This window comes from Pogona vitticeps, chromosome 15 (genome assembly GCF_051106095.1).
Source record: "Pogona vitticeps strain Pit_001003342236 chromosome 15, PviZW2.1, whole genome shotgun sequence".
NCBI lineage: Eukaryota > Metazoa > Chordata > Lepidosauria > Squamata > Agamidae > Pogona > Pogona vitticeps.
The window spans coordinates 13,583,206-13,609,086 of NC_135797.1; the positions used below are offsets into that span (position 1 = coordinate 13,583,206).

Consider the following 25,881-nt stretch of genomic DNA (forward strand, 5'->3'; position numbering starts at 1 on the left):
GGAGTCCCCGCAGGCGGAGGGGAAGCCCGAGACCCCACCGGAAGCGGCCTCCGCCCGCGACCAGAGAGAGAGAGAGAGCGAGAGAGAGGTGGCTAGAGCGTCCCTGGAGGGCGGACGTGTTTTTGTGGGTGTGGGAGACGCCCCGGGGCGGAAGCGGAAGCGCCCCCTTCCCAAGATGGCGGCGGTCGAGATGAAGAGGAGGAAGAGGGGGATCGGGGCCGGGGGTCTCCTCGGGGGCCTCCTCCTGCTGGGCGCCTTGGCGGCGGGTGAGGAAGGAAGGGGAGCCTTTGGGGACCCTCCGTGCTTCGTGGGTGGGTGGGTGGCGGCGGCTGGAGGGGGGGCTTCGGGCGGCCTCGAAGGGGGGGCGGCAGCCGCGGTGTTCTCCTCTTCCCCTCCCTCAGCCTTCCCTCCTCGTCACAACAACCCCGCGAGGTTGTCCCAGGCCGGTTTGGGTCTGCCTGGGTCCCAGGGAGGCCTCTGTGTCTCTCGGGGGGGGGGGGACAGGAAAGGGAGGGGCTGTTGTTTCCCCTGCTCTCTAACCACTCTCCCTTCCTGCCACCCTTTTCTCCTCTTCCTTTCCCCTCCTGGGAGGGTGGTTCGCCAGAGCTCGTGCCCGAGGGAGGGTTTTTTTTTCCTTGGGGGGGGAGAGAAAGGAGTTGTGTGATAATTGGGGGGGGGAGAGAGGGAAAGCAGTGTATGTTTGTGTGGGGAGGGGGGGAGAGGAAATGGGACCCCCTTGAATTGGGTCGGGGGGGAGGAGGAGGAGGAGGAGGAGGGGGTCCCGTTTCTCCAAGTCCATCGAAAGCTTTAACCCCCCCCTCAAACCCAGGGAGAGCAGGGGCGAAAGGAAAGGAAGGCTTTTCTCGGACTACCACTCCCATAATCCCCATGAGCCGTAGGAGCCAGGAATTAAAATCAAAGAGGAGGCAAACGTGTGGGGGGGGGGGAAGGGACAGACAGAAATGGCAGCTGAGGAAAAGCTGATGCTGCAAGTGGGGGGGAAAGGAGAGGAAGTGATGCCACTTTGGGGGGCGGCGGACTACAACTCCCATAATCCCCCAGACCCTTAGAGCCAGCGCCGATTCCAGAATCCCCACAGCCAGCAGAGAGCCGGTGGCTGTTTAGTATCCTTTCTGGTGGAAAAGGTATCGCCGATCAGCATTGATGGGTTACGTTGTGTTTTTATCGCAACTCACGGTAACAAAACTTTTTTTTTTTTTAAAAAAAACCCTGTTATATTTTGCTCCAAGATTTTGGTTACAGGACCGGCGTTTTCAAGACACGTTGTTGCTCTGTTTTTTCTTCCTTCGGTCAATCTTATCCGTCCTTCCCTCCCCCCAGTGTTTCATTCTGCATCGCTCGGATTAATTTTAGTGGAAATATTAAATAGAAACAAGCAATAGTTTAAAGCAGAATCCTTTTCGTTCCAGAGGTGGTTGCAAGGAAGCCTTATTCCGTATCTGTCTTGTTTTCTCCGTTATACTGGCCTTGCCTTTCTGTCGGTGGGCATCTGGGAGCTATTCTGCTCTTTTGAGAAACAGATCTTTCTCTTTTTCCCCCAGTCGGTGTCAGGAAATAATGAAAAATAGTTTTTGATTAAGTGAGAAGGAAGAGATAACACAAAAACTTATAACACAAGAAGCCTAATGCTTCCTAAGTGTTCGTGTTGTTATTTTGTTTATACGTAATTTGTGTGGATGGTATGGGTTATTTTATGTTGTTCTATTTTAATAATATATATATTTTTAAAAAAATTAAAAAGAGAAGGAAGAGATAAGTAGGCTGGATAAAAAACAATGTTTATTTTTTTAAAAAATCCAATTGGATAAGAATAGTATTGAAATGTTTTGAAAATCATTTTTAAAATTCAAATCATCTAAAAATTCTATTGTTTTTTTTTAAATTGATCGGTTAAATCAATTTGACAAATTTAATCCAGACTGCCAATAAATAGATGATTTTGGCTGCAGGCATTCAAAAGCTATGCACCTTTTCTGTTACTGTTGAGAGTTATTGATGATCTCTCTTCTGGGTCTCTTGTTAAAGAAGAAAATGAGGGCGGGTGTCTCTAGGTTTTGCTTTCGCGCCGACACCTGAAGCTCCCCGTTCGGGACTGGCAGAAGGTCACCCGGGGAGCTTAACAGCCAGGTTGGAATTTGAACCCGCCGCTGCTTGCTTTAGAACAGCATTTCACTTAACGCCTGACAGCTCTGCTCGGGTGGAGCTGTGTGTGTGTGCTGCTGCTGCTGATGATTATGGTGAGACTCCACCATCTGTGTTTGCACCTGTTGGAAGGTGAAGGAGTCATCATTTTTTAAAAAAAAGAGAAACCCATCGTTTGTGGTTTCCTTTTATGCAAGCTGTATGTATGAATAACAGGATGGAAAAGGTGAGCCTTAGAGGGGTGTGACAGCGAATATAATATGATGCCTGCCCCCCCCATTAAAAAACCACGAGGGTGGGAATCAGGCACGGTTAATGCTTCAAGGGGAGACCACAAGGGAACGCCATGTTTTAATTCAGTATAAGGCGGCTCCCCATGTTCTCAGGGTGTTGCTTTGACTTCTATTCCACCCCATAGTGCTCAAGCTCATAGCGATGTTGCAGCTTACAACGTAGTTATGCAAGAAAGAACAACTTTGCCCGCTCTGCCCCCAGCGTGGTGGGTACTCATTTTCCTCACCTCAGAGGGACAGAAGGCTGAGGCAACCTCAAGCCAGCTACCTGAACCTGCCGGGAGCAGAGGCTTGACCGCAGTGCTGCCATTGAACCTCTGCGTGTGCTCCCCTAAGTACAGTGTTAGCAGGAAGGGAAAACCCAGCAGAGCAGTCTTTCCTCCCGGCCAGCAAGGCAGGCTTAGCTGGGGTGCGATAGCAGTTCCAGGCCAAAGCATTGGAAAGCGGTCGGGTGGAGAAACACCTCGGTTTTGTGGTCGGGCTGTGGTCAGCCCACGTGATCCTGACGTGGGCTGTGTGCTTACTCTTGGAGGAAGACCAAGGCTAGGAGGAGGGCTTGCCATTGTGGCTTTTTTTTTGACACAGCAGCTCCCGGGGAGGTTGTGTTGCAAAAAAAATAAATCCCAAGGGATCTCTTGGTCTGGTGGTTACGAGGTTAGTTGGGGAAGAGGGCTTTCCGGAGCCCTCTTTGACCGCAGGTTCCGCTCCATTGACAAAAATAAATCAGGGAAGCCACTCCTTCTGCAGTTCACTCAATCTGGTCACTATAGATTTTTTTTTGAAAGAACTGATTACTTACGGTCCAATCCTTTGTTCCATGGGAACTGTATCTGAGGATTCACTTATCCACGGTCTGAATGTATCAACGGCTTAAAAGAACCCTCCTGGATGTATAAATGCCCAAAGGTGACATGACCAGAATGGACCGCAAGAGGGAGATGGAGACCACGCCTAGGATAGAGTTGGCTTTAATCTGTGTTTTTCAGCCTCTATAGGGGGATCTGGAACCCCACGGATATGGGTGTCCTTCTGTATCACGTTTTTGTCTTAACCACATTCTTGAGAAAAAAGGTTATACGAGCCCAGGGTCACAGGACACGGTGGTGCAGCCCCATCCTTCTCTCTCTCCATCTCCATTTCTCTCTCTGTGTGTGTGCATGCGTGTGTTTTAGGCAGCACTTCTAAGAGACCCTAACTCTCAGGTAAACATTTTCCGAGCGCTGGGAAGAAAGCCCAGGAGGTCTGTTGCTGTGTGGGGAAACACCCAGAGGTTTGCAGCATTCGGCCAGGAGGGAACGCCTTTCCCTGGACGGGGACTTCTCTGTCTTACCTCCTGGGTGGACGTCAATTCTCAGGATGTTCCTCTTTTTTCACCTGCAGGTCCCGTCCATTCCAACTCCGTGGAGCGGAAGATCTACATCCCGCTGAACAGGACGGCGACCTGCGTCCGCCTGCTGAACGCCACCCACCAGATCGGCTGCCAGTGTGAGTCCCATGTCCTGCAGGAGGCATTTTTGCTGGTCGAGGGGTGAAAGGTGGGGGGGAGGGAGAAGTATGTCCTTAAGTGCCCCCTCCTCGTGTACCGCAGGGGCGAGAAACCCCAGTTCCTGAAGCTCAGTCCTGCCCTTCTGGGGTCCCGCTCTCGTCCTCTGCCACGCCACCCTCCAGAGGGCCAAGGCACTTTCTCCATATTTGGTTCCTTAGTGTTTGGGGGGGGGTGTCGGGTCTTCTGCCTCCTCCCCCAGGCCGGTCTGAGTCTGAGATAACAGCCGTGGATGCTGGTCTAAAGAGAAAAGCCATCGGGGTGCGGTGTGGTGGAGTGTTACTTCATTTCCCCAGGTTGATTTCCAGCCGAGTATTTCTGAGGGCCTGCCGGGGATTTCAGCGACCTCCTCTCTCTTTCTCCCCTCAGCCTCCCTGAACGGAGACACCGGCATCGTCCACGTGGTAGAGAAGCAGTCGGATCTCAACTGGGTGCTGTCCGAGGGGCCCCATGCGCCTTACATGGTCCTCCTGCACGGAGAGCTTTTCACCGGGTAAGGTGTGGGCCTCCTTCCCACCCCCTCCACACCTACGCCTCCCTCCCTCTCCGCCTTTAAGAGGACGCTCAGAAGGAAGGTGGTGTAATAAAGAGATAGATTGAGGGACAAAAGTTACCTCAACATGTTCGTTTTGTCTCCAGTTTTATGTGTTTCCATGGAGGATAATATTGCTTTGAGGAGCTTTTGTTTCAAGGTTCTTGTGCTTTTCTTGCACATGGCTCCTGATATCATTCAAAGGCCATGAGTAAACTCCCCTCCACCCTCCCACCCCAGGGGGGGAAGACACCCCCTTTTTCTCACCCTTCTCTCTCGACAGGGAGCTGATGCAGAAGCTGAAAGGCAGCTCCCGGATCTCCGGGCTGGCCGTGACCGTTTCCAGGCCCAGCCTTCCTCAAGGGTTCTCGCCGGCCCTGAAATGCCCCAATGACGGCTTTGGTAAGGAGGCAGGATGGGGGTGGGATGGGGGCGATTCATCTGTGAGCTGGAAGGCAGGCAGGAGGGAAAGCTGGTGTCCTCTACAATCTGGATAGTGTCCCTCCCTCCCCATCTTTCTGGGCCTCCCTCCTGGGCCCCCTTTCATTCCCCAGGCCGAGTTCCGGGGCCTCTCTGTGACATCACGGCAGCCCAGCCAATCACTGCAAAGGTGTCACGACCACAGCCACCTCCCTGGGCAAGCAGCTGAGTGCCTAATTTCATGGTGGCGGTTCGCTGTTCTCCGGAGAAGCCCGACTCACTTGCACCCGGTGTGTTTCCTCCCTCCCTCACCCCCCTTCCTCCTCCAGGCGTCTACAACCACACTTACGGCCCCGAGTACGCGCACTGCAGTGTCACCCTGTGGAACCCTTTTGGCAACGGGCTTTCCTACATGGACTTTGGTTTCCCAATTTTCCTGCTTCAAAACGAGAATGAAACCGAGGTTATTAAACAGGTACGATGGAGGGTGTTTTTTGTTTTTTAAAAAAACGATCCTCTACGTTTGTATGGGAGGGTGCAGTCGTGGGAGCAGAGTTTTAACAACGTAGGGTGAGGATTCTGGGACGTCACTGCCAGATTTAGCGCAAAACTCAAGGCAGCTGCATTTGAGATGATTTGAAATTCTCAGGCTGTCTTCAGGGGGGAGGGCCGCCCCCCAAAGAGACCAGAGCAGTAGTCTAGTTAGGAAACTATTCGGTGACACTGAAATAGACAATCAGTGGCAGCAGAGCCAATTATCTTATTTATTAATTTAAAATGGTTTTACCCAAACTTTCTTTTTTAAAACAACCCAGAGAGGCTTTTTAAAAAGGCAATATGTGAGATCCGTAGCCTGTGTAATGTAATTGGAAACCAGCCAGGAAATGCTTTTAAGTACCATGGGGTGGTGTGTAAGCAGCATCTGCTTTTGCTTTGAAATACTAATGTTAGTATCATTGAAGATTTTTATGTGCAAGTCTACGTTCCTTGTCAGGAGAGTCCCCCGACAAAAATTGAATGACCTCTTTGATTCCGTTACGGCCCGTGTTTGACGGCACAGCAGCAGCGCCAGGACACAGAAGTTAATTTTAAAATGCCGTATCTTTCTAAATGTGGCGCGTTGTCCAATCTTCTGTCTCTCTCTCTCTCTCTCTCTCTCTCTGTCAGTGCTTCAGAACCTACAACCAGCCTATCAACGGCTCTGCCCCCCAGTACCCGCTGTGCGCGATGCAGCTCTCTTCCCACATGCACGCGGTCACGAGCACCGTCACCTGCATGCGCCGCAGCGCCATCCAGAGCACCTTCAGCCTCAATCCAGGTGAGAAACATCCCCCCAAAGGCGTTTTTTCCCCCCAGATCCTACAGATGATCCCCAGCCTTTGGGGTGTGACTGGGAGTAAAACTCAGGAAGCTGTTTAACCTCTATTGGGGAGAACTTCCAATGGGAGGACTGGGAGAAGTCTCGGAGTTTGGACGGCTGGTGCCCGTCGAAAGCGAGAAAATTGGTTTCAGTTGAGTGACGGGCAGGGGACCGGCTTTGCATGTTGAGGCCACTGGTTGGTGGTGTAAAGTGTGCTGCAGGACCTCTGTATCCACAGGATTGGGATCTGTGGTGTCTCTTACCCGCTAAAAATATTAAAAGGAAAAAAACCCCTAGAAATATGTATTTTCATGATGTATTTACCAGAACTGGCCTCTAGAGGGTGACAGAGACCATGACATGAATTCTTGCTGGAATACATAGCGTGGTCTCTGGCTCCTCTAGGGGCCAGTTCTGGTAATACATGGTGGAAATACTTTTGTTTTCCCCTGGACTTTTCCTCCACTGTATGTATGACATTCACTGTTGCCTGCTGCTTTCAGCATCCTCGGGGGGCTTGCAACCTGTCCTCCCGTGGATAAGGGGATCCGACTCTATTTTGTATTGAGATGTTCCCGTTCCACTCAGTGCCATCTCTGTTGAGAGTGTCAGGCAGGCAGGCAGCAGAAAACGTTCTGCTTCGGACCCTGGAAGCCGCCTGCTAGAGAACATCTTGGGTTGAATGGAAGGGAGTCTCCTCTGTTGGTTTGTCTTGGTTTTCCTCTGCCCTGAGTTCGAGTGGAGGCTGTGGGTCTCATTTGGAGACCCTTCTCGATGGTCCTTCTGGCGTCCAAAGCAATTCATAAGTATCGGAGTTACTCCAAGGCTAGAACGCCATGAGATTAAGGGATGCTGGTGCTGAACCGAACAGGGTTGCCCCCCTATGGGATCTTTCTTGCCCAGTAAAGGAACAGACCATTTTGTGCCTCTGTTGATGTTCCCCCCCCCCCGATGCTTTCTTCCCCCGGCAGAGGTGGTGTGCGATCCGCTCACCGATCAAAACGTGTGGAGCGCCCTGAGACCCATCAACAAGTCGGAGGAGCTGGACCCGAGAAGCGTCGTCGTGGCTTCCTCTCGAGTAAGTGCCCTGCTCCGGCCCCGGGGTCTGTCGCGCTGGGATTCCTGTGGGTCAGCAAGGGCGCGAGAGCGGCGTTTCCAGCAGAAACCAGACTTGAAACGGTGGGGATGGTCAGCTGCGAGTCGGCTTCCCTGGCTGACCTGAGCGGAAGCCGGGTTTTCCTAGGTCTCCGTAGCCCATAATAATCTCACATGGAACTGGTTACGTAAAGCAAGCTGCGGGAGATGTGGCAAAAATAGTATCTCAGATGGCATGGATAGACATTTATTTATTTATTTATTTACTTACCAACTTACTTACTTACTTACTTATGTTAAATTTATACCTTGCCCGTCTAGACCGAAGTCTACTCTGGGCGGATTGGGTCTTTTTAAGGAGAAAGGCAAGGGGGAAATATTTTAAATCAATAAATTTTACACCCATGTTCCCCATCATTGCAGGGCATTCCTTTGCCTGCCTATCCAGTTAAGGGTATATTTCTCAATTCCTGGCATTTGAAGCCCTGCTTTTTTCCCCCCTGCCCTAAATGTTTTAACGTGGCCGATGGTGTGGCCTTATTCCTCTTAAGGGGACTTGGTCCAGAGATTTGGGACTTCCGTCGGTCCGTTGGACAAAGGGGGCGAATTCCACTTGAAAGACGGGAGCCACTCCTTTGAATTATATCCGCAGACCAGCATATCAGAATGATCTGAACACGGGCAGGTGCTCAAAGCTCACCGCCGGGCGGCCTTGCTCTCTCTCTCCTTCCTCCCTGTCTTAGATCGACAGCCACTCTTTCTTCTGGAACATTGCACCCGGGGCCGAGAGCGCAGTGGCTTCGTTTGTCACGCTCCTGGCTGCCGCCGAAGCCATCCGCAAAGTTCCAGGCATTGAGACCTTGCCGAGGAACATCATGTTCGCCTTTTTCCAAGGGGTAAGAGCTGACTCTCCCTCCCCCCCCCCCATTGGGCTGTGGTGTTCAGCAGGTCCTGAGTTTGGTTCCCCTGCACATCTAGGCAAAGACGCTGGGGCAGGTCTTGCTCTATCTCACATTCTGGAGAATCGCTCCTAACAAGGGCACAAACAGACATCAGAGAGAGCCTACGGCTGGAAGAGGAAATTCCTCAGCTAAAGAAAGCATCAGAGTGCCTACAGCAGGGAGTTCCCATCATCCCCAGGAAAAGGGACATTAGGTTTTCTGTGTTTGGTGATGTTTCGGTCTTCAGGAGAACACAGAAAGGGAGCTTTCTGGGATTGCAATTCCCGGAATCCCCCAGCCACCGAGCTGCAGAGCTGCAATATAGCGATCGTTCAGCTAGGTCTGATCTTTTATAAGAACGCAAGTAGGCGGTTTCGCTGTGAGAACTGAAGAAGCCACGTGGAAGGGGTTCAGATCTCTTGAGTCCAGCATGGCGCTCACACGTTGGACCAACAGGTTAGCTGTGAGGAAGCCCCTGCCCAGAGGGGGGCTTAGCTGTGCCCCCTCCACCTCACGCGGCCACCCCGTCTCCGATCCTGGAGGTGATCTCTAGCAGCCCTCGGAAGCCCCAGTGCCATAATGTACTCCAGTTTCTTTTTTAAGCCATCCGAGTTGGCGCCTGTCAACACATCTTGTGGCAGTGAGTTCCGCAAGGGAACCGGGTCATGCTGCTCCCAGTGCTCAGCGGGTGGACCTGGCGGTGTAGCGTCCGAACACACCTGCTTTCCTTGCTGCTACTCTAGTGAAGGCTGTAAAGGAGGATCTTTCTCTCCGTTACCCGGCCGATAAAGGCGATCTTGAGTTCGAGCGACCGCTGTCCTTGATTTGGGTGAAAACCGCTTTTCTCTCCGTGAGTTTGGAGCCCGGACATCGAAAACTGTGCTCCCGCGGCCAAGCTCCATCTTTCTCTCAGCTGGAAAGCGCTGCTGTTCAGCTTTGGAACAAACCCCTTTGCCCTCAGGGAAGAGAACAGACTAAAGAGGCAGATGTACCCAGAGAGCCTTCAGGGAATTAGCCTCCGATGTGGGGTTTCTGGAGATGGGGGGGGGTTGGGGTTGGGGGGAGGGAATCGAAACAGGAAAATTGCACAAATCTCAAATTCATGACCCAAATACCTTGGGATGCAGCTTTTGCTTGCGTGCTCGACGGATGCGCACAGAGCAAAATCTCAGATATCTGTCATATTAAATTTTACATGCTCTATAAATAATTCCAGGGTTTTTCCAGTTGCCAAGACAATTTGAGCTGGAATATTTGGTTTGGGAGAGAAACAGGAATCATTCCCACTTTGACTGCAGCCCTGCGTTCATTTACCTGGGAATAAATTCTTTACTTCCACAAACGAACATTGCAATTTCTTAAAAGATCGTCAAATTCGCTCAGTGGCTTAGGTCTCTGGTTGCCAAGCCAGAGGTTGGGAGTTCGAATCCCCCCCCCTGGGGCCTCCTTGAGAGGGGCTGGACTTGATTTTATTTATTTGTTTATTTATTTTTGCATGTCATGATTCAAAGAAGCAACATGCTCTGCTTGCAGAAGGAGGGGAATTCGCAGTGGTCTCAGGAAAATACACAAGTTGCAAACTCTCGTCTCAGGGAGAAGAAGGGGAGGACGAAAGGGGGGCGGATTGCCCTCTAGTTTTGTTCCCCCCCCCCCGCGTGCTTTTGAGCGGCACTCCATCTGGGCTCCAAAAGAAGGGCACGGGGAGAGGGCTAGAACGCGACGCACGCCCTGGCGTGAACAGCCAGCCGTTCATTTTGGAGCACGCCGGCAGCTGCTGGAAGCCGAGAGGCTGTTTGGGGAAGTGGAGGGGGGGGAGATCGAGGACATGGTGGGGGGAGAGAACTGATGCTCAGCAGCTGAGGTTTGCCCCTCCGGGCATCGCTTCCGAGGGCCTCGTTTGCTCCACCCTGCCGGCTTTTGCAGGGGCTCCCAAACCCCTGTGGGGTGTTCCCCCAACCCCTCGCCCCACGGCGCATTTGGGGAGTCCTTTGCTGCAGGGGAAAAAGGCAGCGGTGACCGGCAGCAGTGGCCTCTCTTGGAGGGCTCCGGCTTGAGTCCTCTGCACGGCCGCGGTCGTTCCAGACCTGTACGATGCTTGCTTTGAGGGCACTTAAAAATCATTAGTGCTTTCAGGATGGGATGGGAGCCTTTAGACACCAGAATATATATTTTTTTACAAAATCTGGTCTTTTGGGGTTCTTTAGAGCAGGGTTTCCCCACCTTGGGAAGGGGGTCCCCCAGAGGTTCTTGGACGGCAACTCCCTGAAATCCAGGCCCGTCCCGCGGGGGGGATGAAGGCTTCTGGGAGTTGTAGTCCGAGATGTGATTTCTATCGTCTGCTTTGTTCGTTTGGTTTGTGGATCACGGGGGCGGGGGGAGAGGGAATGTCTTGGTCGTTCCTAAAAAAATCTGTCGCCGTTTGTCTCTTCCTCCCCAGGAGACCTTCGACTACATCGGCAGCTCCCGCATGGTGTACGACATGCAGAACAACAACTTCCATATTAAGCTGGACAACATCCATTCCTTCCTGGAGCTGAGCCAGGTGAGAAGAGCGGAGGGTCCCTTCCTTCGCTTCCCGCCCCCCCCCCCCCCCCCCGTGGCTTGGAAACTCGCTGCCCGAAGCTGGCATCTCCGTGGGGTGACGAGTCCTCTTTCCCTTGCAGGTGGCGCTCAGGGAGAGCTCCAGCCTCTGGGTGCACACAGACCCTGTGTCTCGGAAGAACCAGTCGGTGGAAGTAAGAAAGCGGGCGTCTCGCTCTCTGGGGGGGGGTGAGCCGGGTACCCGTGCTGAGCACTAACTAGAGATGGAAGGGCCTGGCTGGAGGGGGCAGAAAAATTGGGGAATAGACACCTCTACCTCTGCTTGAAGCAGTGCGTCCTGGGCCAAGGGGGGATCTGGGGCCAGGGAGGCCCCCGAAGCTTGCAACCCAGATCCGGAGAGGCGAAGGACAGGTCATCCAGCGGCTCCTCGTACAAAGATGAGCGCTCTTGTTCCTTTTCGTTAGGAAAGCATCCAAAAGATGGTGGAGACCCTGAAAAACAGCAGCAAAGACACCGGCGTGGTCGTGGGCGAGACCGGCATCTCCCAGCCCCTCCCGCCGTCCTCCTTCCAGCGGTTCCTGAGGGCCAAGCCGATCCCGGGGGTGGTGCTGGCCGACCACCGCTCCTCTTTCCACAACAGGTAACGAACCGGAAGGACCTTACAGGTCAGGTGGCCTGCCTGTTCTTTCTCTGCGTGTGTTTGGGTCTGTTTTGTTTGTCTGGAGTGTCGTCACTTACACAGATGTTTGCTTTGAGGAGGGGCTGCAGAGCGGGAGAGGGTCTCCCTCCCGAAAAGGGGGTTTAGCCATTTGGCATCCCCAGAGGGCCAGAAACAGCTCACCCCCCTCCCCAAGGTGGGTGGGATTTTGCCCCAGGGCTCCGATTTCGAACACGTGATCCGAAACCTAGTCTGAGTACAGAGTCGGTCTCCATTTCTCCCTCCTTCCGACTTGCTCAAACTCCGTCCATCCATCTATCTTCCCTGTTTCCCCAAAAATAAGACCTAACCTGAAAATAAGCCCTAGTATGATTTTTCAAGATGCTCGTAGTATAAGCCCTACCCCAAAAATAAGCCCCAGTTCAGTGAAACCCTGCCCTCCACCCTTGCGCAGCAACCAGAAGAAGAGGACAGGGCTGTATTTGAATAAATGTAGAGGGTTGTACATGAAAAAAATAAAACATCCCCTGAAAATAAGCCCTAATGTGTTTTCTGGAGCAAAAATTAATATAAGACCCTGTTTTATTTTTGGGGAAACACAGTATCCATCCATCCATCCATCCATCCATCCATCCATCCTTTATCTATCTATCTATCTATCTATCTATCTATCTATCTATCTATCTATCTATCTATCTATCTATCTATCTATCTATCTATCTATCTATCTATCTATCAAGGCATCCAAGCTGGTTTACAAAACAAATATTATATTAAAACTCATCTTAAGGAAAAAAATTAAAAACAGAAGGAAAACTCAGAATGAAATGCTCACTTAGAAGCAAGCAAACAGACCTGTTGGTCAGCCGGTCATTTAAAGGAAAGCTTGCTGGAAGAGAAAGGTTTCTTGGCGTGTTTGCGGAAGGACAGCCAAGAGTGGGGGCCCAGCCTGGCCACTAGTGGCAGGGAGTTCCACAGTCTCGGGGCAGCCACAGAGAAGGCCCTTCTCCCATATCCCAGTGAACCCCCTGGAAGATCCCTTAAACAGGCTAGATTCCCGTCAATGTTTTCGGCGTGTGCAGTTGCTTGGCCGGGGGCTGCTTCCCGGCTAGCCTTGGTCTTGCCTGCAACTGGCTCGGCCGTCCCCTCGGCCCAACGGGGATCCTGCGGAGCTCCCAGCTGGTCCAGGCTGTTCTGGAGGGACGTTTCCAGTGACCGAGGCTGTTACAGCCGCCATTCTGCAAGCGGATCGGGAGCTTTGGCAGGGGGAGAACAGGGGTCGGTGGGGGACGCCCAGGAAGAACGTGGCAACAGTTGTGGGGTCCTGCAGGGGAGGGGCACCGGCAAGCCGCCGGGGGCCGTGTGGTTAAAGAGGCGCAGCGTAATTGCTGTGACAGCCACGAGAAATCCAGTTTTGTCGGGAGAATGTTTCCCACAGCTGGCTGCCAGCCAGAGGTTAGCAAACCGCACTTGAGCGTGTGGGGGGAGCCGGCGGGCAAAGGAGGGGGGGGTGAAGAGGGGCTCAGCTGTGCTTCCTGGACCACTTTCAGACCTAAGCAAAACAGGAGAAGACCCAGGGTTGTGACCATCGGAGAGGGGGGTGGATCCAAGCGCTGCAACTGTGGGATTTTTGCCCTTTCCAGCGTCGTGACCCCCAACGTCAGCCTGCAGGGACCCACAAGGTCGCCCACCAGGCTTGTACGTCGATGGAGGTTTCTGGAAGTGAGGCAAAGGTTTAGAAATTGCCAGCGTAGCTTAGTTAAATGTATTGTGGGAAGCAGCCGTTCCTTACAAAGTCCAGATGAAGCGTGAAGGCAGGTAGGAAGAAAAGAAGCATTTAAGATGCCATTAAGAGAATAGAACTGGCCAAAGGACACGGATAAACTCTAGGAATCGTTTTCATTTTGGAGCGCCCAGAGGCAGAAGGAAATAGTCGAAAAGCCGCCGTAAGTGTCTGGAGGGGCCCCTCTTTTGGCGGGCGCGAACTAAGGGATGAGGGGAAGGCTCCCTGCGTCTTTCAAGGACCATCCTTAGCCTTTTATTCCCGTTTATGCTGCCCGTTTTAACTTTGCTTCCCTATTTGTTTCCGAGTTTAGTTTCGCTTAGCTTAACTCGGAGGGTGTTATTGTTGGGCTGTTCTCGCTGCTCGTGAACCCCCTGGAGTGACCATTGGTCAGCGGGGCAGGACAAAAATCAAATAAATAGCTGAGACACTCCCATCCATGAAGGCAAAAAAAAAAAAAAAGTGCTTTTTGCCCCCAGCTGGACAATAAATGAATAAATCTGTGGGAATCCCAGGAGAGGCCCAGGGCCTCCAAACCAGAGGCAGGGGCTGCGTGTTTTATCTCCCGTAAACGGCTTCTCTCTCTCTCTCTCTCTCTCTCTCTCTCTCGCTCTCGCTCTCGCTCTCGCTCTCACACACACACACACACACATATACTCCATCCCTTCCAGGCTTGTTTTTTAGCTGTTTCCCCTGCTGTCCCATGGGTCAGACTCGCCTTTCTAGTCCCCAAGGAGCTGTGGGCCGTGGCAAGAAGGGGGCCGTGTCCACCACCGGGAGGGGGTTGCAGGAAACGTGGCGTACAGGCGTAACGAAGGAATCGGTAGTTCACGACTTTAGGTTGTAGGCGTTCAGCTGGATGGATTTCACTGCGAGGGCCCTTAGCTTCCGCATCTCCCCAGGCCATTCTGGACGCATCCGATGCTGCATAGTTTCCACCGGTCAGCCCTTGGAGGGGAGAGACAAACACACACACAACCCCAGGGATATCCAGGACTCTGGGAAGGGAAGGCCCACCATCACAAACCTGCCTAGCGGTAGGTGGTGCTGGACCCTGTGTGAGCACTGAGGCCCCGACCCTAGAAGGGAAAATCTTCAGTTGCTGTCTTTTAAAATTAGGCTGGGTGGCCGCGGAGGCTACCCCACGCCACCCATCCGTGAGAGGCATCGGGGGGGGGTGTCTTTTGGATCCGTGCGAGCGCCGCTGGGCTGTTCAGTGTCAGCCTTACGACTCTATTATCTGTCCCCCCCCCGGCGAGGGTCGGCCGCGGGCCCTCCGCCGACAGAGGCGGGCCAGCCCGGCTTGAACGGCTCTGCCTCTTGGCACGTCGCGTGGCCGTTTCCGCGTGGCGCCTGAGCCCACAGGCTTCTGCCGCTCTCTTGGCATCGGCCGGCGCCCTTGGAAGCGGCGTGGCCAGGGAGGGGCTGGCTTCCCAAAGCGTTTCTGCTGCTGGCATGAGCTCACGGCACGCCTGGCCCGTTCCAGGGTTTGGTTGCGTTCCTAGGCAAATTTGCTTCTCAGCAGTGTGCCTTTTGGACGAGCGGGGTGTTGCGTGTGTGTATGTGTGTTTCGCTCCCCATCTCCCTTCCCAGTCAACGAACGCAGCTCATCAAACAGAGGAAGCGGCAGAAGGGGCCAAGTTAATTACAGAGACTCGTTAAACGCTTGCGAGGGGAGGGGGCTGGAGGCTGGGTCCCTGGCTGGGTCCCAGAACCCACTTCCTTCCCTGGGGGAACCTCCTGGCGCCTGCCCCGGGGGGGGGGACCAGTTCCTCCACATCGACACCACCTTGTCTGACGCTGGTTTGTGCTTCCGCCCACTTGACCAGCTCCGACCAGCAGCCACCGTCTGCCAGGTTTCCTGAGAGCCTTCGTCCTGTGCTCTCTATGGGGAGAAATGGCGAAACTGGGGCTCGTTTGCCCAGAACATTTCCTTGGGTTTTCCTTTGGGGAGAAAGGCCATGTAGGAGAATAATCAACAGGTAGGTAGGTAGGTGGGTGGGTAGGTAGGTAGGTTGGTTGGTTGATTGGTTGATTGATTGATTCTGCTGGCAAGGCAGCCCCTTCCAGGCTTTCCTCCAGCCCAGCCTTTCCCTCCAGCCCCGCCTGTCTTCTTTTCTATCAGGTACTATCAGAGCATCTATGACACCCCGGAAAACATCCTGATGAGCTACCCGGAGGGGCTGAGCCCGGAGGAAGCCCTCAGCTACGTGACCGACACGGCCAAGGTTTGGCATTGGGGGGTGGGAGAGAGGAGGCTCCCCTCTGTCCTTCCCCAGCAGGGCTGGTGGTGGTGGGAGGGCGGGAGAGGACTTTGCATTCTCTCGCGTTCCGGGTTGTCCCGGAGATGGGCCGACAGCCACACTTTGGCCCCGGAGGACCCCATCCTTGGCGGCTACCTGCCTTGTTGAGCACACACCCCCTCTTCCCTGCCCCTTCCTGTCTCTCCTCTCCCCCCCTCGAACTGCAGTCCCTGGCAGAAGTGGCCACCGTGGTCGCCCGCGCACTCTACCAGCTTGCAGGAGGAGACGGCGGCAGTGTCTCGGCCATCGCGGCAGATCCCGTGACGGTAGGAGCAGATGGGCTTCGGGGGCCGGGCGCCAGGGCTGAGCTTCAGCGCCTCGGCCCGTCTGTCCTGCTTCTCTCTCTCTCTCTCTCTGTCCACATGTTCCGTCTTGCTTCTCCTCCCCGAGTGGCGATCCTTCCCTGTCATCGAAACCGGCCTCTTCTCCTCTCCCCTCGGTCTCTTATCCTGGCACGGCTTTTCCCGCCTCTCTTTCCGGCTCCTGTCCTTCCTCGCCTTGTTTTCTTTTTTCTCCCCCCTCCCCTTTTAAATTTCCTAAGCTCAAAACCCAGCCTTCTTTCCTCGGCGCTTGACTCCTGGGTCTTCTTGGTAGGTCACGCGCCTGCTGTACAGCTTCCTGGTTCGGGCCAACAACTCCTGGTTCCAGTCGATCGTGACGCCGGACTTCAAAGGATATCTGAGTACGTACCTCCTTCGGAAACCCTGCTCATGTCCGGTTTGGGGAGCTCATGAGCAGGGTTTGGGCCGAGCCACGCTGCCGGTTAGAGCCGGCCGCCTCCGCTTCGATGGGCCGAGGCTGGGGTCTCAAGCCGACGGCCGCTTTCTCTGCTTCTCTCTCCTCCCAGCGGACGGGCCCCTCCAGTACTACATTGCCGTCTCCAGCCCGGTGAACTCGACCATGCTGGTCTACTACGTCTTGGCCAACCTCACGGGCACCCGCCTGAACGACAGCACCACCAAAGAGCAGTGCAAAGCCTCTGCGGGAGACGTGAGTTTGCACGGGGAATATCAGTGCCTTTGCTAGGCGGCACCCTTTACTTTTTGCTAGGCCGGTGTGGTTTTTATTACTCTCTCTCTTTTAATCAGGAGAGCCTGGGAAATGGACCTGGGCTGTTCTGTTGGACCCGCGCTCCAAGCAGCCGGATGGCTCTTCCCGCAATTCCCAAATAACAATATGATTCATTCCTCTTTCCATTTGGATCATTTACTGCTTTTGACCTTTAATGTTGCGTTATCTGTCTTGGGTCCTTTGGTGGGAGGAAGGTGGTGGTGGTGGAAACCTTTGCAATACATTAAATAAAGCGAGCAAGCAGGAAAATCGCAACCTTCGGAGTAACCTAAAGCAGCAGTGACCCCCCCCCCGATGTTCTCCTCTTCCTTCTGCAGTTGTATGAGTACATGTGGGTCCAGGGCTCTCCCTCCCCGAACGCCACGTCCCCACGCAAGCCGTTCTGCGTTAAGTCGACCGTGCGCCGCAGCCCGGCCACCTCTCCGGCCTTTGAGCTCCAGGACTGGGGCTCCTCTGAGTACTCCACGTGGACGGAGAGCCGCTGGAAAGAGCTTCATGCTCGGATCTTCCTCGTGGCCAGCAAGCGGCTCGAGGTGAGTGCCAGCATGTGGCCGGATTTTCTGCTAAAATCCAGACATGGCGGAGTCTCGGGGTACAATCATCCCCTCGTTCAACCCAAATTTCCCCTTTGAACTTACGAGGAATCTTTCGCTCCAGGAGAGAGACCTCTCTCTCTCTCTCTCTCTCTGCCCGGGGAGCCTGGAGGTTTTTTCACTGCCCGTCTGCAGCTGGGTGGGCCGAGCTGGGTTCCTCATTTCAAAACATCTTCTCTTAAAAACCAAAATTACAGATTATCAGGGGAACATCAGGCAGGGTGAAAGGAGAAAGGTAGTAGCGGAAGGTGCTTTGCATGCCGACGAGATTGTGGAGCCTGTACATGGCTGTTGGGTGTTTCTAGAGAAAAAGGAACCAAGGAGGGATCACAGGTGCTCGTGGTGGGGTGGACGGGGTGGGGGGTCTGGTCAAAATAGCCCCTGTTTGAAAGGAGGTCGCTTTGGCTGTTCATGGGCCTGGCATTTCCGAGGTCACGACCAGGGAAGTCTTGCAAAGGCCAAACTGTGTTTCTCCAGCTGCTCAGAACAGGCCGGCCTGCTTCCAAAAGCTGTATTCCTGCCGCTTTTCCAAACTGAGCCAAGGATGTCCTGCGCTCGATGGAGGGCAGGATCTGTCCTTGATCCCCTCTGAGCGCAGGACACGCAAGGGTGGGCTCGAGCGACAGGAAGCTAGATTCCGGTGGGATCTCAGGAAAAAAACTTCCCAACTGTTAGAGCAACAGGACGATGGGACCCACGACCTCGGGAGGCGGTGAGCGCTCCCAGCGCAGGAGGCCTTCGGGCGCCGTCTGTCAGGATGTGCTTCGATTTGGGGGGGTTCCTGCATTGGACTAGGGTTGGACTCAGACCGCCTAATAGGTCCTTTATAAGACACGGAGCAGGGCCCGGAGGAGATCCTCCAGGCTGTGGGGGGGGGGAGAGTCTGTGGCCTTCCTCCGGCTTCTCCGCTTGACGAAGAGAGCTCTTTCTTTCTTTCTTGTCTTGATTCCCCACCCCTGCAGATCATCACCCTGATTATCGGCATCTGCATCCTCGTCCTCTCGTTTGTGGCCACCTACTTCATCAATGCCAAAGCCAACGTCCTTTTCACCCCCCCGGCGGACTCGGGGGCCGTGGCTTATTGAGAGCGGCTTACGGGATCCTCGCGCGTGGAACCGGGCGAGGGAAGAGAGCAAACGAACGAACTTGGATGTCGCTGGTAGAACAACACTGGAGTTCTTTCCCCGACGGAGACAAAACTGGATTGGAAGCAGACCTTTCTTCCCCACGAAAGAAAGGCCACCGGACCGGCCACGGAGGGCTGGGGGGGGGAGCCTTGGCCGGGGTCTCCCCCTCACCTTCATCTCTCATGGCTGCACCGCGGTGGGCGATCAGAAGCCTCGCGCCTGGCGATATAACTGGCGCGCAGCAACGGCTGGGCAGGAAACGGGCAGATCCCAGGAATAATCCTCTCCGGGGGACGAGACACTCACTCAAACCCACTGATCTCTGTGTATATCAGGATGAAAGGAAAGCAGGACATGGGGGAGTCTGGAACCCGGGGGGGGGACCTTGGGTGTAAAAGATCCTTTTCTAAAATAATAAATGGAATTTCTTTTTGTACATATTCAATACATTGCTCGGTTTAATTTAAAAGAAAAAGAAAAATACACCTTACAAATTAAACCCGCAGTTTTCACGGTGGTTTGTGGTCGTTTTAATCTCTCCTTTCTCAGGATGACCAGTGATTTTTTTTTTCATGTGCTTAGAGATTCCCAAGAGATCTTTTCCGACGGGGGGGGGGCTTGGCATCACGGAGAGGGAGGTGTGAGTTAGCGATACTTTGCTTTAGACCCGTCTCTGGAAAAGGCAGAAACATCAGCCCGATTCTGTGGATGCCATCATTCCAGTTGTTTATTTTCCTGACGCTTTTGGGACTCTGTAACATTCCTTTCTGGGAAGGAGGTGGCTGGGATGATCCCCCTTTTCGGTTCTCCAAATGCATGAATAAAATCGTTCAATAGGTTGAAAAACGCCGATCCTGTCTGTTTCTGATTCCTGCGCCCATCCAGGCACTTCCTCTGATCCCTCAGCCGGCCGGCCTTGGACCCGATGCCTGGCAAAGCTGTGCCGCAGTGGCCACGGCTGCATGTGCCACGGAGGGCCAACAGGTTTCCCTGTGGACGGGGTCCGTTCAGTCCCCCTCCCCCCGAAATGCTGGCAGCTTGGGAAGCAGTGGCAGCAGAGGAAGAGCAGGCAGACGCCCGAAGGCTGGCCGAGGCCCAACCGACGGCTCACCAGGCTATTTCTGATTCTCTCCCTGCAGCGTTTCCCCAAGGTCCCAAAACCAAGCGTGGGGATGATTAGGGTGAAGGGGGACCAGACCGAGCTGGTCTGCTCCGTGCCTGGCCGATAAAAACACTCGCCCATTCTGGGCAGAAGGAGAAGAAGACGACAAAATGTGAGATCGACGGACTCCATAAAGAAGCCATAGGCTTGAGTTTGTAAATAGCTGAGAAGAGGAGCTTTTGGAAATGACCGTGGACTGGAAGCGGCTTGATGTTACAGAGCTAAGAGAAGTATGAGCCTCCCCGAGTGCACGTACCGCTTGTGACCTGCCATCGCTTCCAACGTGTGGCGACCTCATGAACCTGCAGATTCTTTTGTGGAGTTTGGCCAACTTGTATTGGGTCTTCCTCTCCCCCTGCTCCCTTCCCCCTTTCTCAGCACGATGGTCTTATCCAGACAAAATCCTGCCTTCTCAGGAGGTGCCCAAAGCAGGACAAGTCTCCATTTCGTCATTTTTTGCCTCTAGAGAGGGTTCAGGCTGGATTTGATCTAAGCACCCACTTGCTTGTCTTACCTGGCTGTCCACCACATCCACACAGATCTCCTCCAGCACTACATTTCAGGGTTTCTTTGGCCCAAGCTTCAGAATCAGCTGAGGAAGAGCAGACATTCGGGTCCCTCCATGTTCGCTCTTCATCCCAATCTAATGGAGCCTCTTGATCCTTGGCCCCGGCCAGCCATCTCCCTCCCGTCTTGCCAGCAGTTCTGGTTCTGTGACTCTGTATTTGGATGCATGAGACTTCACCCTCCCTCAAAGCTGGCTTGGCTTTAGCAATGACGGACGGCTGCGAAGGGGAATTATCCGGGAGCAGGCACAAATCCACACGTTTTCATTGCAATAAGAAGGAGGGTTCCCAAGCATCTTTATTTTGAGTCTGTTGTTCTGGTTAGGCTTAGAGAGACCCGAATCCCATTAGGAGAAAGTGCGGATTGCAAACTTTGCCCATCCCTCTGACCCCCAATTAAGTTTTTTTTTTTTAAAAAAAACTTTTTTTGGGGGGGTGAAAACAGCAATTTAGCAGGTTCGATTGCCCTCCAGTGAAATTGATGTAACATGCCATTTAGCAGCGCATTTATAATTGCTCCCGAAATGAGTGAGACGGGTGTCAGGGAAGCCTGTGACTTCAGTGGATCCCCGGAAATGGAGCAAGAGAAACGGGGCCAGTGCTAAAAACTGGGATCCGTGGATGCTGATCCTGCAGAGAAGGGGATCCTGATGTGCAATAAACTATGATCCAGCCTTGGCATGTCCCAATGGGCAGTCCCTGGCCGAGCAGACCGGCCGAGAAACTGTGGAACGGGACGTTTGACGCTTGTGTAAATCCTACCAGTTGCACAAGCCTACTCTGTTTAGCGCTGGAAAAATTGGATTTAGGCCCGAGCGCTTATTTGGAGACGCCAGCCTTGATCTCTGGGGGCCGGCTGGGGAAATAAGGAAATTGAAGCTCAGGGAGAGAAGGGAGGCGAGGGATGAGGGCGGCACCGGCCGGGGAGACTCGCCAGCCTCCCTCAGGATGGTTGACATCTCCACGACCCATCGCCCAGAGAGCATCCTTGTGCAGTGATGCAACTTTCCCCGAGTATTGCGGGTCCGTCCGGGTGAGCCATGGGGCCAGAGAGAGACGCATGCGCGCCCCTGCTGAAAATCAGGGACGGTCCTTCTGTCTTGTCTAGCAGCAAAAGCCGCACCCCCAAGGCATTGGGGGTATTTCTTGGGGGGAGGGGGTGACTAAAATGCCCATCATCCCCACCTAGCCCTGCTACCTAGGGGATTCTGGGCCTCATAGTGGAAGGAATTCCACTCCCCTCAGAGCAAAAACAAAACCCACTTCCCTGTTTTTGCTCTGCCCAACCCGGTTATGGCTTTGAGAGTCTCGGTTCGTTTGCCTTAACGACGTTTGGCTCCATTGGACTTGATTCCTGTATCCTTTCGTCTCCTTGTTACTGTTTAATTGATTGTTCTGTTTTTGCTTGGTCGTTTATTTGATGGTAAAAGACCCAGAATAGTGCATGGATGGATGGATGGATAGATAGTGGTCCATCGGTCCAGATAGGCGGGGTATAAATCAAATCAAATCAATAAATAAAATAGAGAGAGAGAGAGAGAGTCTATAATGCAGGCGTGTATGCCTACTATTTAAACACACCTCCTGTCCCCATCATACCCGGCGTGTTTTGCAGGTGGAAATACACTTTTATTTTCTTTTTTCTAGAAGTTCTGTACAGCCAAACCATAAAAGCAGCCACTCTGGAACGATAGGAAAAGCCCACCGTCGGCTCAGTCATTGCCCTGGGAATCTCGACAGGTTTCCGATCCTGCAGGCCTGTTTGCTTCTCTCTCTGTCCGGGAGGGGTGGACTACATGATCTCTTGGGGACCCCATGAAACTTCCTTGTCCAGTTCAGGGGTGGTGGGCCACAAGACACACGCCCCACATCCCTTGAACCCAGCTGCTTCCCCTAAAGGCAAAGAAAAATGTGGGGCTGGATGGCAGCTGCCCCCTGTGCCCCCTCCATCCCCCAGAGGTGGAACATATGGGGCATGAAAGAGGAATGAGTTAATGAAGGAAGATCCGGGAATCTCCTGGCTTTGGAAGAGCTGGCGGGGTGGGGAGCCAATTAAGTTTCTCTCTCTCTCTCTCTCTCTCTCTCACACACACACACACAAACACAGAGAGAGAGAGAGAGAGCACAGAACTCAAAGGTCATCTAGCCTGACCCCGTTCTGTCCTCAGCAGGAAATACACAACAGAAGGGCCGGCAGGGGGCTGAAGTGGTTAGACTATCGGACCAGGACTTGGGAGACTGGGTTCAAACCTTGTCTGATGTAGGAAGGTTCCCAAGTGACCCTGGGTCAGTCCCGTGCATTGATCTACCTCGGAGGGGTGTTAGAGGGATAAAAGAGAAACTCATAGGATGGAGGGGGGGCAAGATGACATTGTACAAAAAAACCTCTTGCTGACGTTGAGGTCTTTGGGGAGAAGGACGGAAGAGCGCTACAAGCAGAGATGGGGAAAGTGGCTTTTTTGGACTACAAGGCCCAGAATCCTGAGTATATGCTGGCCATTGTTGTCTAAAACGACACTCACCTTGTACGCTTGCCCCCCCTTTTTTGGGGGTCTTTCCAGGTATTCTGCAAATCATGAAATTAAAAGGCACCACCTCTGGCTTGCTGGGAGTGACCACCTGGCAGAGGTCTCGCAGCCGTTCCCTCGGCAATTCTTGGCTCGCTGGCAGGGCTATCCCAGCCACAAACGGCAACCCTCTCTGTTCTTGTGTGCCATCCCATCGGCTCCAACATATGGCGACCCCATGAATGAGCGCCCTGCTCAGCTCTTGCAAACTCAAAAAGTCGTGGTTTCCTTTAGGGAGTCATCCTGTCTCGTATTTGGGCCTCCTCTTTTCCTCCTGCCTCCCACCTTTGCCAGCAGGAGGGTCTTTTCCATAGCTAATCTTGCCTTCTCACGAGGTGCCCCAACTAGGGCAGCCCTCAGCTCCATCCTCTTCGCCTCCAGAGAGAGTTCAGGCTGGATTTTGGTCCAGCACCCACGGGTTCCTCTTCTCTGGCTGTCCAGCGTAGGCGCAAAGCTCTCCTCCAGCCCCACCTTGGAAAAGAATCCATTCTTCTCCCCCCCCCTTCCCAAGCCGGCTTTCTTCACGGTCCCGCGTTCGCGCCATCGGAAAGGCCCTCTCTTATTGGGGGCCAAGGCAGAGAAAGAGAAAACGGACCCCCCCCCCCCGAAACGTCCAGTAAAGGAAGGAACCGATATGAAAAAAAGAGGAGCAGACGGGGAGAGTCCGGCGGACGGAGGCAAGGATGGAGACCCAGCCGCCGGCCAAGGCGGGGCCCGTGGAAGGAGGGTCTCCCCGGCTGGGGCGGCGCTGGGTGGGTGGGGGGTCTGGGGGGCCGACAGATGGGCTGACACAAAAGACTGGGGCGGGCGGGAGAGAGAGAGGGGGGGAAGGAAAGGGACAGATGGACGGGCAGAGGCGCAGAGGATCGGGGCGTAATTAGCTTGGATCCGATTATGACAGACTCAATTAGGGCCCGATGACACCCGGGCGAGGGGCTTCTGCGGCTGCTGCTGCTGCTGCTGCTGGGGGGGGGGCGGCTCGGCTTTCGGGGGAACAAAGCCTCTTGCTCGGGGAGGAGGGGAAGAAGCCGGGAGCGCACATGGGGGGGACCGGGCGGGAGGGGGGAAAAAAGCCCCACCTCAGGCAGAAGGCGCACAGACCGGGGCTGGGCTGAAGCCCCCCCAAGCCCTTCTGTTCGGGGACCGGAGCGCACGGACGTCAGGGCAGCGGGACCTAGTGGGGAGAGCGAGGCCCCGCCAGGCAGGCTGGAGGGAGAAGCAGGACCCGACGGCGCACCGGATGGGGGCGAAAGGATGCGGCACGATTTGAAGCGTGAAGCCTCACCTCCCTCCTGGGTTCCGAAGAGGATCACGCGCGGTTCCGCTGGGGAACTCCCTGCCACAAGATGCGGCAGGTCGGGGGGGGGAGATATGCCTCTATGTCTTGAGGGATTTTTCTCCTGTTTTAGATCCCACCTTTTCAGCGGAGCTTCCATTTCCTCCCTGCTTCCTCACCCCAGGAACCCTGCGAGGTAGGCCAGGCCAGGAGCGAGGCCAGGATCACCGTGATACGGTGGGTGCCCCCCCCACCACCACCCCAATTCTGCGCCTCTGTTCAAAAACAAGGCCCTGTGGCAGGAGAGGATAGTGCCGAGCCCCGCCCGCCTCGCAAGGGTTGAGCGCGTCTGCCGTGTCTCCACAAATGCCGGCTCCTGTGGGACTCGGCAAGATGTCACTCCGGCCTCTGCCAAGTCTGGACCCTCCCTTCCGGGGGGGCTTTCTGGGGCTCCCTTCTGCCTTCCCGGCCCCTGACAACCCCCAGTCCAGAGTCCGGGGGGGGGAACGGAGGCTGGGTTCGGATTGCCACTGAGCCAGGCACCTCTTTGGAAAACCTGGGGACCCCCTTTCTCTCTCTCTAGCTGCCCCCCCCCGCCCTTTGTCGTTATTTTGCCCTGTCCATTCGCCCTCCTGGCCTCCAAAAGGCCCTGGTCCTCAACAGCCCTGCTCAGCTCTTGCAAACCCAAGCCCGTGGCTTCCTTTAGAGAGTCCGTTCATCTTGCATGGGGGGGGTCTTCCTCTTTCCCTGCTGCCTTTCCGCCTTTCCCAGCAGGATTGCCCCCCCCTCTTTTTCGAGAGATAATCTTGCCTTCTCCTGATCTGCCTCAAAGTAGGACCGCCTCGGTTTCATCATTTTTCCCCTCTAGAGAGAGAGAGAGAGAGAGAGAGAGAGAGAGCTCGGGCTTGATTTGATTGACGTAGGACCCACTGGTCTGTCTTATCTGGCTGTCCAGCGCAGCCACAAAGCTCTCCTCCGTCCCCACCTTTCAAACAGGTCAATAGGATCAGGGCACGGGCAGAAGAAGGGGCATGACTCTCACCTGGAGCAGCCGATCCTAAATACATTCATAAACTTGTTAAACAGGCCAAGAACAAGAAGACTTTACAATCTGGGTTTAAACCCCAACTCTGAGCAGTAGGGGGTCACCCCCCCCTTGGCTTGGAACATCAAGGTGTCCAAGCGTGGGTTTCTCCTCCCATTTTCCCTGCTCTTCCGAGAACGACCCTCCGAGGTCGTTAAAATGGAAGAGATGGACTGCCCCCCCAGGCCACCGCGTGAGTTTAAGGGCCGTGCGAGGGATTCGAACCCAGGACTGCCGCCGCCTAGTTCAACACCCCCAACAGCTACGCCTGCCCGGGGCCTCCCTGGCTGGAGCAACATCCAACCTGGGCCCGAAGTGTGTTTACTCAGAAGTAAAAAAAATAAAAATAAAAAAAGCACTGGTCCGCTGGCTTCCTTTTGCTCGCCGGCCATAGAAAGGGGGGGGCAACCTTGGGAGCTACGACAGCCGGACCTGCTGGGTTGGTTTTCGAACCTCCGCAGGGTCTGGCCTGGAGAGAACTCGGATTCTGGGGGTCCCCCGACGGGGCTAGGAAAGGATGCTGCCGGCCAGCGTTGGCATCGCGAAAGAGAGAGGAGCGAAAGCGGCAGAAGGGGCTTCCTGGGTCGATCAAGCCACTCGCTTGCCAGCAGGGCAGGATCCTGCCCCCTCTCCCTCTGCTTGATGAAATATGCATGGGGGGAACAGATGTCTCCAGCCCCCCTCCTCCTCCCGGGGCTCCCCCTCCCCACGGCCTCCCCCTCTGCCCCCTCCCCACCTCTACCCCTGGGGCTTCTTCCTCCCCCCCCGAGCCTTCCCTTTTCCCGCGGCCAATGGCAGCCTCG

At 54.4% G+C, this 25,881-nt stretch overlaps 1 protein-coding gene across 1 annotated transcript; it reads left to right on the forward strand.

Annotated features, from left to right (window-relative positions):
• Positions 1-114: 114 nt before the first annotated feature.
• Positions 115-18,940, forward strand: NCSTN (nicastrin). The gene is made up of 17 exons (XM_020810272.3): positions 115-266; positions 3,837-3,941; positions 4,369-4,492; positions 4,815-4,933; positions 5,281-5,426; positions 6,119-6,269; positions 7,283-7,389; positions 8,150-8,302; positions 10,785-10,889; positions 11,011-11,082; positions 11,353-11,528; positions 15,455-15,557; positions 15,800-15,898; positions 16,227-16,314; positions 16,480-16,622; positions 17,021-17,236; positions 18,259-18,940. Exons 1-17 carry the CDS (start codon positions 176-178, stop codon positions 18,379-18,381), a joined length of 2,121 nt encoding a protein of 706 aa, XP_020665931.3. The 5' UTR covers positions 115-175; the 3' UTR covers positions 18,382-18,940.
• The last annotated feature ends 6,941 nt before the right edge of the window (positions 18,941-25,881 follow it).